The sequence below is a fragment of the Prunus avium genome, chromosome 8, assembly GCF_965620075.1.
Source record: "Prunus avium chromosome 8, drPruAviu1.hap1.1, whole genome shotgun sequence".
Lineage (NCBI taxonomy): Eukaryota > Viridiplantae > Streptophyta > Magnoliopsida > Rosales > Rosaceae > Prunus > Prunus avium.
This window is the reverse complement of record NC_142291.1, coordinates 33849570-33861033: the sequence shown is the minus strand read 5'-3', so window position 1 is coordinate 33861033 and position 11464 is coordinate 33849570. Positions and strand designations below refer to the sequence as shown.

General features: G+C 37.4%; 2 protein-coding genes across 4 annotated transcripts; both read left to right on the top strand.

Annotated features, from left to right (window-relative positions):
- The first annotated feature begins 286 nt into the window (after window positions 1–286).
- MEF9 (mitochondrial editing factor 9) lies at window positions 287–3969 on the top strand. Its single transcript, XM_021954691.2, has 2 exons — window positions 287–2918; window positions 3044–3969. The coding sequence occupies exon 1, from the start codon at window positions 478–480 to the stop codon at window positions 2503–2505; it is 2028 nt and encodes a 675-aa protein (XP_021810383.1). The 5' UTR covers window positions 287–477; the 3' UTR covers window positions 2506–2918; window positions 3044–3969.
- A 3598-nt stretch (window positions 3970–7567) lies between these two features.
- LOC110753768 (uncharacterized) lies at window positions 7568–11396 on the top strand. Of its 3 annotated transcripts, XM_088245953.1 has the most exons (6): window positions 7568–8040; window positions 8515–8766; window positions 8867–9010; window positions 9379–10131; window positions 10774–10945; window positions 11044–11200. In XM_088245953.1, the coding sequence occupies exons 1-6, from the start codon at window positions 7930–7932 to the stop codon at window positions 11058–11060; spliced, it is 1449 nt and encodes a 482-aa protein (XP_088102079.1). In that variant the 5' UTR covers window positions 7568–7929; the 3' UTR covers window positions 11061–11200. The 3 variants fall into 3 exon arrangements, with proteins under 3 accessions (XP_088102079.1, XP_021810419.1, XP_021810418.1); XM_021954727.2 differs by lacking the exon at window positions 10774–10945 and having other exon boundaries at window positions 7570–8040; window positions 11047–11396; XM_021954726.2 differs by lacking the exon at window positions 10774–10945 and having other exon boundaries at window positions 7572–8040; window positions 11044–11396.
- The last annotated feature ends 68 nt before the right edge of the window (window positions 11397–11464 follow it).

Here is an 11464-nt window from a genome sequence, read left to right as displayed (position 1 = left end):
AACCCTAATAAGTGTTTTCAATCCATACTTAAAATCAATCTAAACAGAATAGTCATATATGATTATGCTAACCATCTATATTAACCCCGAAGAATTAACAATCAATGTTGAACGATATTGTTAGTGATATTGATATATTCGTAAATTTGAGTATCATTCTACACGACAACATGGATAAATTTGTTACACGATGTTGAGGTGTTACGGTCTCATCCAAAATTACTAATTCGAGAGGATCATCAAGTAGTGGAGAAATTATAGAATTGCTAGTGGTTATAATTTTATATTCCTAAGAAAGAAAAAAAAATAATGTGTTAAGATTGTAGCTAATTTTCATATATTTTTTTTAAGGCAACTGTCTTACAACTGACAAAATGTGGAATGAGAAACTTGGAACGAAAGCTTCCAATTCACCAGCTTCCACTCAAACCGCCAAGCAAAACGTTTAAAAGCTTCTCTCTCTGACACAATCCTTCAATGACTTACAACGTTGTCATTCGGAGAATGATTATGGGCAACCGAAACGGTGTCGTGTTCAGACTCATGAGCATGCCTCTAGGTCGTCTTTGTCTTCGTCCACATACGTCCTTACAGCTCTCTCGTCTTACTTCAACTTCGACAGACAAAAGTTCCACTCAGGCCCTAGACGGAGACTTCTTTGCATTGAACAAAAGGATCTCCCATTTGATCCGAACTGGCCAGATTGCCCAAGCGAGGGAAGATTTTGATAGGATGGAGCAACGAAATGTTGTTACTTGGAATTCAATGATCACTGGGTATGTAAAACGCAGAGAGATAGCGAAGGCGCGTAAGTTGTTTGATGAAATGCCTGAGAGAGATGTGGTTTCGTGGAATTTGATGATATCGGGGTATATATCTTGTCGTGGAGATAGGTATATTGAGGAGGGGAGGAGTTTGTTTGATCAAATGCCAGCGAGGGATTGTGTATCTTGGAACACAATGATTAGTGGGTATGCCAAGAATCAGAGGATGACCGATGCATTACAGCTTTTTAATAGAATGCCTAACCGGAGTGTTGTTTCTTGGAATGCAATGATTACTGGGTTTTTGCAGAACGGTGATGTTGTGCATGCAGTTGAGTTTTTTGAGAGAATGCCAGAACGGGATCGGGCTTCTCTTAGTGCACTTGTGTCGGGGCTTATTCAGAATGGTGAATTGGATGAAGCTGCGAGGATTCTTCTTGAATGTGGGAACAGGGATGATGGAAGAGAAGATTTGGTGCATGCTTATAATACGTTGATTGCTGGTTATGGTCAGAGAGGAAGGGTTGAAGAAGCCAGGAAGCTTTTTGATCAAATCCCATTTTCGCATGAGAAGGGAAAAGAGGGCAATAGGAGGTTTGAGAGAAATGTGGTATCATGGAATACCATGATTATGTGCTATGTGAAAACAGGAAATATTGTTTCTGCCAGGGAACTTTTTGACCAAATGAGAGAACGAGATACCTTTTCTTGGAATACCATGATCAGTGGCTATGTACATGCGTCGGATATGGAAGAGGCCTCAAGCCTCTTTAGTAAAATGCAAAATCCTGATGCGCTGTCATGGAATTCATTGATATTAGGGTATTCCCAGGTTGGTTGTTTAGAATTGGCTTGTGATTTTTTCGAGAAGATGCCCCAAAAGAACCTGGTCTCTTGGAACTCCATGATAGTAGGGTATGAGAAAAATGAGGACTGTGTCGGAGCAGTCAAGCTCTTTGCTCGAATGCAACTTGGGGGAGAGAAACCTGATAGACACACTTTATCTTCAGTTCTCAGTGTGAGTACTGGGTTGGTAGATCTGCATCTTGGCATGCAGGTTCATCAGATGGTCACAAAGACAGTTATTGCAGATGTGCCATTAAACAACTCCCTTATTACTATGTATTCTCGATGTGGTGCAATAAAAGAGGCACAGACAATATTTGATGAGATGAAACTGCAGAAAGATGTTATCTCCTGGAATGCAATGATTGGAGGCTATGCATCTCATGGTTTTGCTGCAGAGGCTTTAGAACTTTTCGCTTTGATGAAGAGGTTAAAGGTGCGGCCTACTTATATAACATTTATCGCAGTGTTGAATGCATGTGCTCATGCAGGATTAGTTGATGAAGGCCGGAGTCAATTTAAATCCATGATTAGTGAATTTGGAATTGAGCCACGTGTTGAACACTATGCCTCCCTTGTGGACATCATCGGTCGGCATGGGCAGCTTGAGGAGGCCATGGGTTTGATTAAGAGCATGCCATTCGAGCCAGACAAGGCTGTATGGGGAGCATTGTTAGGTGCTTGTAGAGTGCATAACAATGTAGCGTTGGCCCGAGTTGCAGCTGAAGCATTAATGAGACTTGAACCCGAAAGCTCAGCTCCATATGTATTGCTATATAATATGTATGCTGACGCTGAGCTATGGGATGATGCGGCAGAGGTGAGATTGATGATGGATAAGAATAATATAAGAAAGCATGCGGCTTATAGTCTGGTAGATTCTTCCCATTTCTAAGGACATTTATGTGCTGATTGTATGAAGTTGGTGATTCAGTACCACAGAATCCCTGTCATTGATATTGGTTTCCTCTGATCCAAGTGAATTGATAAACCATTCAATCAAATATTCTTGCTTGTATTACCCTGGAGATGGGAAACGACACAATCCAGGAAAAAAATACGGTGATTTAGACACTTAGAAGAATGGTAATATGCCCAAGACAGGAAGGACAGCTGTGGGTTAACTGAGTCTGAACCAGGTTCTACAGACACATGAGCTTCAATGAATAGCATGAACACTGTCAGGTGTCAATCTGGTGGATATGAACCATACATGATGCTGTTGTCACAGTTAACACTAGCCTATTTGGTACACAAGTCATTGTAACTGATGAAGAAAGTTGGGTGACGCCGACAGGCAACAGGCTGGTACGTTGTTAACATAACCTCTAGTCAAGCCCTTATCTTTGAACTAACCATGATAAATATGGTACCTCTCTATTCCAGAACTTTGAAAATTGACAATTTGTATTTTCTGGTCCTAATTTCTTCAGATTTTAGTGAGATTGCACTTCCAGATTTCCAGTGTTTGGGGCTTAAGAAGTGTAGTAGAGTCATCATTAAATATCAATGACAGGCGTGGAATTTTCCTGCTCTTTATTGTTCTCATTTTTACAACTCTGGCTCTAATGTTAATCAAGAAGGCACGAGTGGACTTGCATCATTTTATGGTGGGATCGATGCAAGAGCAAAAGCATTTCCTTTCAATTTTTTCCAAATAGGATCTGTGAACTCAAGGGAGATCCTACGTAACAGATGTTATTGAAATACAGAGATGCATGGCCTCCACAAGTGATCTTAGAGCTCGTCACGAAATGGACAAGTCTCATGCATCTAGGTGGCTATTCTTTGGAATTTCAGTGACAGGTGCAGAATCTTGTGACTAGCTGACCAATGCATGTTTGTTGTATAGAAGCAATTTTATGAAGTTTTTACAGGTCCGTCAGCTATGAATTTGCAATGTTATTTCTTTCCAATGATATGGAAAAGTGGCTAGAGAGTGTAAGAAAGATTCTATGAACCTAGAATGACAGATCACATGCGAACCAATTGGTATTTGGGTGCTCACTCATATCTGCACATTTTAAGACGACAGAAACTTGCTTCCAAAACTTAGGTAGGAAAGTTCAGCTTAAGAATGACCTCAAAAACCAGATGCTATATCTCATAACACCCGAAATCATGGAGTTTCTGGTCGGACAATACTTACAATTTTATCGTTTTCTATTATGACGGTTTTCTTGTTCACAGAATCACAGGGTATTTTGGAGTTAAAGATTCTACTCTTTTGTTTGAACATTGGAAAATTCCAGAGAAAGCTAAGAAGAAACTGTTGATTTGGAAAGTCTTTAAAAAGTCGGTTGATATGATTGCAAAATGTCATTACTGGCTATTGTGAACAGCAATTGAATATCAAAACTCCTCGATATGGTTTTTGTACTTTTACCATTGTCAACTTGTGAGTTTAAAGACTAGCCCCACATAAATAAATATGTATGTAATTTATATTCCACGAGATTAAAAATGATAAATTTTTTATTATCTGAATAATGAAAGGGTGTGAATAGTAGCGGTAACAAAAATAATGACATTTACCTCAAAACATGAATAATAAAGACCGCCTAGAAATGAAAACACAATATATAATCGGATGATAAACTCTTTTTTTGGGACATTCTTCATACTTATAAACCCACCAACATTTCACCCTTGTAAACATTTACTCTTTATTGAAACGTCTTTCTTCACTGTGGCCTTCCGGTTTCCAACAATGGAAGAACACGTTGTAAACATTTCCAGTTTCATCTTTACTCTTTTGTGGAAATTCTTTTTTCGCCCTTCCAATTTCCAACAACGGAAGCTCACAAGTCAACATTGGCAACTTGGAAACGAGTAAAAGCAGGATACACCGTCAGGTTAAACAGTGTTCTAGAGTCTAAGTGAGATAAATTAGATGATTATTACATTTTAGAGAGTGATATATGTCAGCGGCTATGCAGCCACTATCCTTTCCACATGCCCAATCCAGAATCCAGCAAGAATGAGGAATCTCCTCCTTACATTAGCCATCATCTTTTTTTGTTTTCCTCCAGCATCTCTCTCCGCCATTGTATCACCACAACTTGCCGGGAGGAAGGAACTATTGCAGCAAACAAACATTTTCTTAAAAAAATTACTTGCGAGTTGCACTACATATAGAAAAACTAAATATGTATTACGTTTGTTACAGCACTAGATAAGTGTGACTAACTAACAATGATAAAACTACTGGTGATTCTCTGCATAACGAAGGTATGACTGATAGGAGGCATCAAGTTTTTTCTTTTTTCAAAAAATGAAGTCTCTTAAAAAGCAAACTGTGAAATATGGTAATACATAAACATTTTTAAAAATTAAAAAAAAAATCAAAAGGCACGAGAATTTCGAACTTGCGACATATTTCAACATTGAAAGAGAAATACAACTAAATTAAAAGCTACTTAAAACCTACATAATTTGATAAATTGATAAACATATAATTCTAACTAATCATTCAATTGGGTAACATATGATCACATTTTCTAAACCTTAAACCAATTCTACCTCTACAATACTAATCTCAAACTAATATAATAAAAAGCAAGAATATTATTGTTGTTTCTATTTTGATTTTCTAACAATTTTGTTGATTCTGATTGTAACGGTTTTCTTGTTGTGAGAATCATAGAGTATTTTGGAGTTTGGAGTTTCAATATTCTACTCTTTGTTTGGATGTTGGGAAAGTTCCAGAGAAAGCCAAGAAGAAACTGTTGATATTTGAACGTCGTTAAACAAGTCGGTTGATATGCATCACAAATGTCACAACTTGCTGTTGTGAACAACAATTGAATATATCAATGTTCCTGAAATACAGGCTATGTATGTTTCTGAAGATCCTAGGTATTCCTCCTTCGATATGGTCTGATGAGCACATAATTATTACATTTATTATCCTTAAGATTATATTGTTAGTGCTTTAGTTAATTTTATTTAAGTCTTTTTTTTCTTTTTTTTCTGTTTTTAGGTGGATCACCCAAATAATTAACAAATGCAAATGGGAAGGAAGCAAGAAAGAAGCAAATGAATTCACATGCTTGTTGAGGTGTCGATTAACTAATAAGAGGATGAACTGCCACAAGGAAGGGAAAAAATAGAAAAAAAAATTCAGCAAAGGAATTGTGGCCAGCCGCACCAACATAGGCAAGATGAAGTGGGGGTTAGGTATTGAATTAAAATAGGAATGGTGGCGTTGGAATCTATCATGATGTTACTCCATCTTAGTCCTATAAATTGAGATGTTGTTGCAGCTTCAAGGACACATCGGAGCTTCACTTCTCGTGAGCTCTCTCTCATTCCTCCAATTATTTTCCAGTTTTAAATTTCTGTTTTAGTTTTTTTTTTTTATCGGGAACTAACTCCCTAGCTAAGGCTAGGGATAAGCTTTCAATATAAGAGTGTAATTTATTTAGTTTGATCCGAATTTAAGCTTAATGTAAATGATTTTTTTATTGTTCAAATAAAATTGGTAATTTTTCTCTTTATTTAATTGATGAGTGTTTTCAATCTATTCATAGGTTCAGTCAAGCTTTTCCTATAGTTTGGTAAAACCATTCGTGTTTTTGAGTGAGGAGAATAAGTAAAGATTATTTTTTGATAGTTTGTCGCCAAATGGTACAGGTTATGCTTAAAATATTTCTCAAGAAAATTAAAAGGAGTTTTAAATATTTAAACAAATACTTTTAGGAATCATATTTTATGGATCAAATTAATATGAATCGCATGCTTATGTTGAAAGTGGAACCCAATGCCTTAGTGTTTTAATCAATTAAATTTTCTTTAAATCAAATCTTGCATAAATATGCTCCTCTATCTTAATTGTTATGTTTCATCTCTGTTATTTTCTTTACACCGCTCTCTGTGGATACGACATTCGGACTTCCAAGCTACATTGCTATATGACACCTCTCCTTGGGTTTTGCAAGCGGTCAAACATGGTCTTGTCCTTTTACTATTGTCACCTTGTAAATCATCATGGAATTCAACTAGAATAGTGTAAAGTAGGGTTTTGCTAAGAGCAGAATGTTGAACAATTGTTCCATTTCGCCTCTAGAGAACGTAGAAAATGATACATTTGGCCATGCAACCTCAGTAATTCGTACATTTTGTACATACCACTTGAATAATGGGTAACATTCTTTTATTTTCTATTTCTTGTTTAAAATATAGTAGCTATCATCTTTTTTGGTTACCCTCCAACATCCCTTCACCACAACCATCCCAAAAACCATCCACATATAATAGAGGGAAGAACTATTCCAATAAACTAACGTATATAGAAAACTTGCATAGAGGGAAGAACTATGGCAACCATTCCCTTGCAGGTTGAACTACATATATATAAAACTTAAACATGTATTATATTTTCTTATGGCACTAGATAAGTGTGACTTACAATCTAACATACGATATACATTTTGTACAAGACTAAAAATCATAAAACTCGTGATTTTCTAAATAATGAAATGGTGTCAATAATAGGAGGCAACAAGTACTTATAACAAAAAGAATTAAAAAAGGTAGTGTATAAAATATAGTAATATATAGACTTAACATACTCATACTACACGTATATTAGGACTGGAATTTAGACATTTCTCAAGAGAGTAATTGCTCTAAACAACTATACTCTAGTGAGTCATTTGCAATTAAGAACTAATTAAAACCTAATCACATACACATAATTCTAGCTAATAATCTAACTGCGTAACACACGATCACATTTTCTAAACCTTAGAGCCCTACAATACTAATCCCAAATTAAAATAAATAAATAAAACAAATAATATTTCACTTTTCTTTATTTAGAAAAAAAACTGATTAATTTCATATAAAAAAATCCTAAAATTAGCGTGTCATCACCATGTCGTGTCCAAATCCAGTTGCATAGTACTTTATTTGGTAGTGTCTTCTCGTCTCGTGGCTTTTGGAGGTACGTGGACGTCCTCAAATACTCGATGGAGTTTACAGAAGAAGGAGGAGAGAGAAGAGGAGAGAGGAGAGAGGAGAGAGAAGAGAGACCCATAAAACCAGGCCCAGTGGGAAAAGCAAACTGTTTATTTTTTATTGCTCAGAGCAAAAGCAAACTGTTTGAGCCAAATGCGATTCTTAGCGATCTCTCTGTCCCTGAGACACCGTCAAACTTGACGACCACCTCGAGCCTTCTTCTATAACCCCCCACCCGCGCTTTTTTCATTCATCAATTCGCTCCGATTTCACTGAGTCATAACACACCCAACTCGCTCCCAATCGATCTTCAATCAATCTGATCAGAGCAATTTCGTTGCTGCTGTGAGTTCTGACGATGAACAAGAGGCCACGAACAAGCATCGGCAAGGCTGTCGTCAATGTTTGGCAGCGCGAGGTCGGCGAGCTCTCGGCCAGAAATTTTACCCACCGTGTCGGTGGCTCTGAGGTCTTTTCATGGATAACCTTATCCCTGATTGTTATTTAATTGTTTTTGCTGGATTAAATTTTGGTTGAGTGATTTCTGATTGTGGAACTGTAATTATAAGCTAATTCCTGTATTGGGTTTTGGATTATGTATTTATTTGTTAAGGAAGTTGTGAAATTTGGCTTATATTAAATTCACGCTTGGGTCATTCAGATCATATTTGTGTGATACTAGATTAAAGTTGGGTTCTTTCTTGCTTTGTACTGAGAGTTGCAGTATAGAATTCTATTGTGGGGTTGTGTAATGTGTTTTGAAGGTTGTGGAGATCATATGATTGCCTCTTGAGTAGTGCCCATATGGGTATGAAATTCTTGTTCAAATATCTACAGAGGAGAATTTGAGTGTGGTTTGTTAATGCATGCAGTTGAAGTGTTTTGTTTCTCATATTGGACAAAGCTTTAATTAGTTTTTGTTTTGTTTGTTATTTTGTTTTAGGATCTTGTGCTTCGACTTGAACTCTACAGGAAGCTCGAGAAGCATCGAGGATGTGTGAACACAATAAGCTTCAATGCGGCTGGTGATATTCTGGTTTCAGGCTCTGATGACAAGCGGGTCATCCTATGGAATTGGGAAACTGGGAAAGTTCAGCTTTCATTCCATTCAGGTCATAATAACAATATTTTCCAAGCAAAGATCATGCCTTATACCGATGATAGAAGCATTATCACCTGTGCTGCTGATGGGCAGGTACTTTGTTAATGTAAAGCATTGGCATCATGCCATGAAATATTCCTTTTTTAAAAATAATTTATAATAAAATACTTCTAATAGCATTTGATATTTTTAGGTGAGACATGCTCAAATTTCAGATCAAGGACAAGTGAAAACTTCATTGTTAGGCAAACATCTGGGGCGCTCTCATAAGTTGGCAATTGAGCCTGGGAGCCCTCACATTTTTTACACCTGTGGTGAAGATGGATTGGTGCAACATGTGAGTTATAATTTCCTTTGCTAGCCATAAACATTAATAATTTTTGTTTTCTTTCAACTAGATAAGTTATGTATTCTTGGACAAGCCTAAAAATGGTAATCTGTACTCAGAGGATGAGATCCTTTCATCTAGTGAACTTGATTGGAGGCTTAACAGATTGTGATTATTTGCTAATTCTTTTCTTGTTATTTCATTGACTTTAAAATTTTCAAAATCTTAAGGCTCGTTGATTATCTCGCCATTGGGATTCCAATGGGCAATTTTGAATGTTGAGTCCATGTGATGTTTCTGGTGCTTTTGTTTCAAAATTTAATGTTTATTTTTTTGGTGTGGTTATACAACAATTGTGACTTGTTATTACTTTACAGTTTGATCTGAGGACTGGGGCTGCCACAGAACTTTTCACATGCCAACCTCTTGATGGTAGAAGGAGTCACATGCCAGCCATCCATCTAAATGCAATTGCAATTGACCCAAGAAACCCAAATTTCTTTGCAGTGGCAGGTTCTGACGAATATACTCGACTTTTTGATATCCGCAAGTATAAATGGGATGGATCATCTGATTTCGGCCAACCTGCAAACTTCTTTTGCCCACCACACTTGATTAGTGATGGGCGAGTTGGAATTACTGGATTGGCCTTCTCAGAACAAAGCGAACTTCTTGTCTCATACAATGATGAGAACATCTATCTTTTTGAACGAGATATGGGATTGGGACCTAATCCAGTTCCAACCTCTCCAGTTTCTATGGGCAGTGATGCAAGTGAAATGAGTGATGATCATCAGAGTGAAGCATCTCCATCAACCATGGCTATTGATGAAAGCACTGCTCCTCAAGTTTACAAGGGTCATAGGAACTGTGAGACAGTGAAAGGCGTGAACTTCTTTGGTCCTAAATGCGAGTATGTTGTGAGCGGGTCTGACTGTGCGCGGATATTCATATGGAAGAAAAAGGGTGGGGAGCTGATTCGTGTTATGGAAGCAGATAAGCATGTGGTAAATTGCATCGAGTCTCATCCTCACACCACAGTTCTTGCAAGCAGCGGAATCGATAGTGACATCAAGATATGGACTCCAAAGGCCAATGAGAGAGCTACTCTGCCTCAGAACATCGAGAAGGTATGCTTTGTTATTTTGAGCTATTTCTTTCATGAGAAGTCTCTCTTTAAAGGTTCTAAATTTTGTTTCATGGACCAACTTGCATGACCCATGAAAAGTAAATTTTATTTATCCTTCTTTTACATGGTGCTTGCATCACCCATCGCCTTTGAGTTTTGGGTGGTGATGCATGGCAAGATTATATTTCTTCTCTTCAAGGGCAAGCAGAAAATGGGATGTGAGTGGAGGGCGTTGTCAGGACACAACATTTTCAATTATGCCAAACATTGAATTGTTGGTTGCTCATGGTACTTTTCATTTTTGTATATGATCAAAAGACAGAATTTACATTTTAGATTGTAAGTCTAGTGCTTCAATTGTTTAAATATGCATTGGAGACAACCCTTCTTTCTGAACCCCCAATATTACATAGAGAGAGGTCGTTCTGGGATTTTGCAGGATGGTGTAGAAAGCTGATTTGGTGCAGCTTCACTGGGTTGCTCACCCTTCTAGGTAGTCCTAGAAACGCCTGTATATGTGCCAATGTTGGTACTATGATGTGAACAATAAACAATTAGATCCAGATAGGGCTATAATACTGATGCTAAAACCTATTTGGGCAGCAGAGGAACTAATTTCTCTGCTGTTACTTGTTTGGTAAAGGTCCTGAAACCTGGCCGAATAATATGGTATGCTAGTGATGATGAGGATGAGGATGAGGAGGAGGATGATGATGATGAATATTTTTCTGATGATATTTTTTATGATGACGACGATGACGACGATGAGGAGGATGACGATAGTGATGACTGTGATGATTATGATGACTGTGAAGGTGGCAGCGCTTGAATGTGATGTTGATGATAACAATGATGACAGTTTTCTTGATGGTTATGATGATGCTAATGATTATAATTTTACGATTGTGTCCAGAAGAAACCCAGGGCTAGGGGATGGATGTACCGCCTATCCTCACCTGAGGACTTGATGTTGCAACTGTTTTCATTGCAAAGGCAGAGGGTAAGCCCAGAGCGTGACGGCGAGAACTCAAATGATGGTCAGGAACTTCTAGAGCTAATAATGGCATTCCAGCGCAACTCGGATGATTCTTCAGAGGATGGAGGAGACACCTCCAGTCAGGATGATTTGTTTTGTTGAGTTATGAAGCCTATGAATAATTGTACATAATTAGGATGAAGTTATACTTTTTGGAGAATTTTCCTGTTTACTTGTTAACTTATATTTCGTGGTGTTCTCTATACATTCGTGTTTCTTTTTTCCTTGTATTTTCACTTTCTGCTTAAATTAGGGTGAAAAGAAGACTGGAAATTTGTTCTATGCTGAAAAAAGAATG